At 40.3% G+C, this 4,880-nt stretch overlaps 1 protein-coding gene across 1 annotated transcript; it reads right to left on the reverse strand.

Annotated features, from left to right (window-relative positions):
- Positions 1 to 419: 419 nt before the first annotated feature.
- On the reverse strand, positions 420 to 1,325 carry LOC139147024 (uncharacterized). Its single transcript, XM_070717875.1, has one exon. It carries the CDS (start codon positions 1,323 to 1,325, stop codon positions 420 to 422), a length of 906 nt encoding a protein of 301 aa, XP_070573976.1.
- Between the last annotated feature and the right edge of the window lie 3,555 nt (positions 1,326 to 4,880).

Consider the following 4,880-nt stretch of genomic DNA (forward strand, 5'->3'; position numbering starts at 1 on the left):
GTTTAAATTGTCCTCATCAAACAATCTAGAGATACCCAGTGAATCATCGTGTTCGTCACGTGACCATTTACCTCTTTGATTTCATTGATCTTGTCAATGTGTTTTGAAGCACTGTTACTTTCATCAGATGATTCTACTTCCTCATCGAAGTCATCATCACTTTCTTCTGCTTCACTGAGAGTCGGCAATTCCTCAACAGGTATTGCTTTCACGCCAGATGCCATTTCATTTTGCTTAACTATAGCCTCGCGCTCCTCCTGCACTTTCTTTTGATGTCTTGTGACCACTAACGCAAGGCGATCCTGCAAGGCAAGCGCGTCCTCACCTAGCAGAACATCCTTGGGTATACCTTTCCATACCCCCATACGTAAAGGTCCAGTGAAAATTTCACTTTCGATTTGGGATTTGACAACAGGCGCCTAGTGCACTGTTTCGTCCGCAAAACTAATATTGTAAGTCTCTCCAGGCAAATAGTTAGATTGTTGTACAAACTCTGGCTTTACCAATGTTTGACAACAACCTGTGTCTCTCTGTATACTCACTGGTTTACCGTCTAAACACCCAACGTAAGTATTTCTCCCAAGTAGATAATCATTACCAAATTCAGCCCAAATATCATAGCCTTTGTCATCCTGACTTCTGACATGGCTAACGACCTTTGTCTTTGCTGAGCCTGCATTTTTATCAGACTTTTGTTCGGGACAATTTCTTGCCAAATGACCTGTTTTCCCACAAGTATAACATGCAGCTGAGGGCTTTGACTTCTCACCACTCTGGGATGAGTTATCAAACTTCTTTCCCTCACCCTTTTGCTGCTTGTTCTTATTGTTAAAACTTTTGAAACCCCGCTTCCACTCAGTCTGATCGCTAGCAGCGCCAGAATGTGCAGACTTATATGTCTCACCAAGTTTTACTAACTCCTTATAGTTTTCAGGATCCCTTTCCTTCAACCATGTTTGCATTTGTTTGGGCACGCCTTCAACTAATTGCTCCATTATGAATAGTTCACGTACCCGTTCATATTTTTCGTCACCACTTAAGGACGGAACCCCACTTGTTTCCATCCAGCGGTCAAAAGTATTGGCAACAATACCACCCCACATACAGAATGTCTCCTCATCTGTATGTTTGCAAGCTCTGAATTTAACTCTGTATGACTCTCTGGTGAGCCCATACTTCCTAAGTATAGCAACTTTGAACTTATCATAATCCAGGGCATCATCTTCTTTCAACCTAGAATATGCCTCCTGGGCCTTACCTACAAGAGTCGGAGCTAATTTCGAAACACCTGACATCACTTCTTGGTCTTTTGGCCAGAGGTCCATATATCTTTCTTTCATGAATTTGACTTTGTTTGTACCGTCTATTTACTGTCTGTTCTGTGCTGTTTTGTGTCTATGTTTACAACTATTGTCTTACAAATTTTGACCTAGTGTTATTGGATTATGGATTGGTATGATTGCGATTATTCTTTAGCCAAATCCGCTTAGGTCAACTGTACGTTCGAGCTAGCCTCTCGAATGTACGCAAATGTGTGTCAACATTGTCACCTTCTTTGAACTGAGGGAGTTTAGCAGTCCAATCATTGAACTCACGATCCGTATCATGCAATTTGTTTTCGCTTTTACCTCTAATTCTTTCATTTTCAAATCGTGTTTGCGCTGTTCTCTTTCTGCCTTTAGTTCAAGTTGTCGAAATTCTTTCTCTTGTTCATGTTTCTGTCTTTCTGCATCTATACGCATGCGTTCTCTCTCTAAATGCTGCATGTGATTTGCCTGCTCCTGTTTAAACAGATTCAATTTGAGCTGAAGAATTTATTTTTGATGCAACAGGTTTTCAGCTAATTCTTTTCCACTTAAACCACTTGTTGCGCCATAATCATCAATAGGCTCTCTTTTAACCTTAGGGTCTTGGCCTTCTGTCATACTTGGAAAGCTTACTTCACCCTCCGTATCGGACATACTCATTCATTCACTAGCACACGGCTGTAGTAAGAGATATGCACTTACCTAGTCACCCCTAGAATGCAATGGTATCAACCACAAAGTGTGTTGACCCCACCCAGTCAGTGTAAATTTCTTAATTGAACGCTTATGTTTTGGCGATGTGTCCGTCGAACTAAGCCGAAAATCATACGAAACGGCGTTTTTTTAAAGAGATTAAATATCAAGTATGAATTTTGAGAATGATAAGGAACGATCGACGGTTACATGCTGGATGAACTTGCTAATTTCCACAGTAAAATCGAACGCCGAAGATAACATAGCGGGTTAGTCCCTATACGAAATAGCCATTTGGTGTCCTGACTTGCTTACGCAGAGCGGAATAGACCACAGGTGACTGTGACAAAACAGACTGTTTTCATCGGCATACGACCTCGGGAAACAGTCTGTTTTGGGGAGCCTCACAGTTCCTCGGGGTACAGACGTAAGCCCTAATGCTGTTGCCCTAATGGCCAGTATACACATATTGACTGGCCTGAGGGCAACAGCATACGTCTGTACCCCGAAGGACTGTGAGTCACAAAAAAAAATACTTCGGCCTCGGGAATCAGTCTGTTTTGGGGTGACACACAGGCCCGAGGGGTTAAAGACGTATGTTGTTGCCCTCATGGCCAGTCAATATGTGTTTTATAGCACACATCATCCGCAGTCATGCATAAGAATGTACCATTGTACACAAAACTTGTTGCATATAATATGTTGGAGTGGTTTGGCAAGAAAAAGTGTGAAAATACTTTTGCAACACGTTCAATACACCTTTGATTATCGTTTTCGTCCGTTTTGAGTCCTTGTTGGAAACCAGAGCATTCAGATCTTCTTCAGAAAGTAGGATAAACTGAGAAGTTCCTCGCCTATAGTTTCACTCGGCCGCAGACGACATCTTTGTTTACATTCCAGTTCGCGCATGCGCCAATGTTGTTTTTGACGTCAGTTGGCATCATTTTTCGAAACTGATGCCTGGCAGGCAACGGTTCCGACAAATGATGCCTGGTGACGTTGTTTACGTGGATCAGCTCAAAAAGAACACATCTCACGTGACTACCAATTGGCGAATTAGAACACAGACTGTGGATGAGTATAATATTATAATTTATCATATACCTAGTGTTACGTGCAGAGAAAACGAACAAAAGGGTGAACTCAGCAGTTAACGTTTAAACAAAATTTATTACGAAAATAAAACTAATTGCTAAGTCAGGGATAGAGTACAAGCTTTAAAAGTGTACAGACTACTTATCTCAGCTGGGACGGCAAAGCTCCAGTCTCAGAGTTGTAACAGTCAGTTGGATGAATGAACAGTCCTTTGGCTTGCAGGCTTGAAGCTGCACAAAGTCCACAGTATAAATCCAGCGTTGGCAGTGAAGGTCTTGAAAAGTCTTGAGAATGACTACTGCTGGAGTTTAGTAACACACAAGAGACACGATCCCAAAAGTCTGACTGGAAGCTGAGCACGTCCCTTTTATAAAGGCATATAAGAACAATCTAGAACTTTTATTGACATGCTAATTACTGTTCTAAAATTATCTCCCTTACACAACTAATCAACTTTCCAGAACATTCCAAACATGACTAATTGAATTCAAGGTTGTTAGGTCATCAAGGGCAGTGACCTTGAGAATGTTCTAGACTAATTGAACTCAGGTCATGATGAGTGTGGGGTAAATGACCTACATAACACACCCCCTCTTCAAAAAGGAAAATTTTTCAAAGAAAAATCTTTCTTTTACAAATGTAATCTTGAAAAGGATTTAAGTACTCAAATTTTGTTGTACTCTAAAGTAAAATTTCTTGAAAGTGAACAACAATAAACTCTAAATACGAGAGAGACAGTCTGCAATTAAATTGTCTCTGCCTTTGATATGTCTAATGTCAAGATTAAACTCCTGTAACATTAAACTCCATCTTAGCAATCTCTGATTTTTGCCTTTAAATTTCTGCAGAAAAACAAGAGGGTTGTGATCAATATAAACCACTATTGGCTGATTTGAAGAAGTAACATAAACTTCAAAATGCTGTAAAGCTAATATCAAAGATAAACACTCTTTTTCAATTGTAGAGTAGTTTCTCTGGGATTTGTTAAATTTGTGTGAAAAGTAGCAAACAGGATGTCCCATGACTATCTTCTTGCAATTTGTTGTTGGAAACTTGAAATGGCACTGAATTTGGCATAAAGTATGCACGGCAAAGTCCGGTTATTTTTACTGAGTTCGATAAAGTCATTGTTCGGCAAATACTTGGCTTCCTCCTGGAGATATTCCGCTTTCGCAGGATTCAGTCCGTCTGGATTGTGTTCCACTGGATTACTGTCGCAGACATCTTCGTTGTGGTAGATGATGTTTGTCCTCGTTGGAACATCTTGGAACAAATGTTCATGGATTGGTTCTTTCAGCTGTTGTTGTTGTTCTGGCTGGAGGTGTGCCAACTTTGTAGACTCCAGCTTCTCCAGGATTTCTGAGTTCTGAAGCTTGACCGAGCCCAGCTTTGAGTTTAGAGTATTTTCACTCAAGTCAGTTTCAGTATCACTATCTTCATAATGGTTTGAACTGACTGCACTGACAGGCTGAGTTATAGTAGGATTATCCCTATCAAAATATGGCTTAAGCATATTTATGTGACATAGCTGTTTTTGTTTTCGCCTGTCAGGTGTTATTATGATGTAATTTAAATCACTCAATTTCTTATCAATTAGATATGGCCCAAAGTAACGAGCATGGAGTGGTTTGCCAGGAATTGGAAGTAGAACAAGAACTTTTTGACCTGGTTTAAACTTCCGTTTTGAGGTGCTTTTATCATATTTGGTTTTCATTGACTGCTGAGATGACTCAAGATTTTCTCTGGCTAATTCACATGCTTTAGAGAGTTTTGTACGAAAATCTG

Source organism: Ptychodera flava, chromosome 13, assembly GCF_041260155.1.
Source record: "Ptychodera flava strain L36383 chromosome 13, AS_Pfla_20210202, whole genome shotgun sequence".
In the NCBI taxonomy this organism is placed as follows: Eukaryota; Metazoa; Hemichordata; class Enteropneusta; family Ptychoderidae; genus Ptychodera; species Ptychodera flava.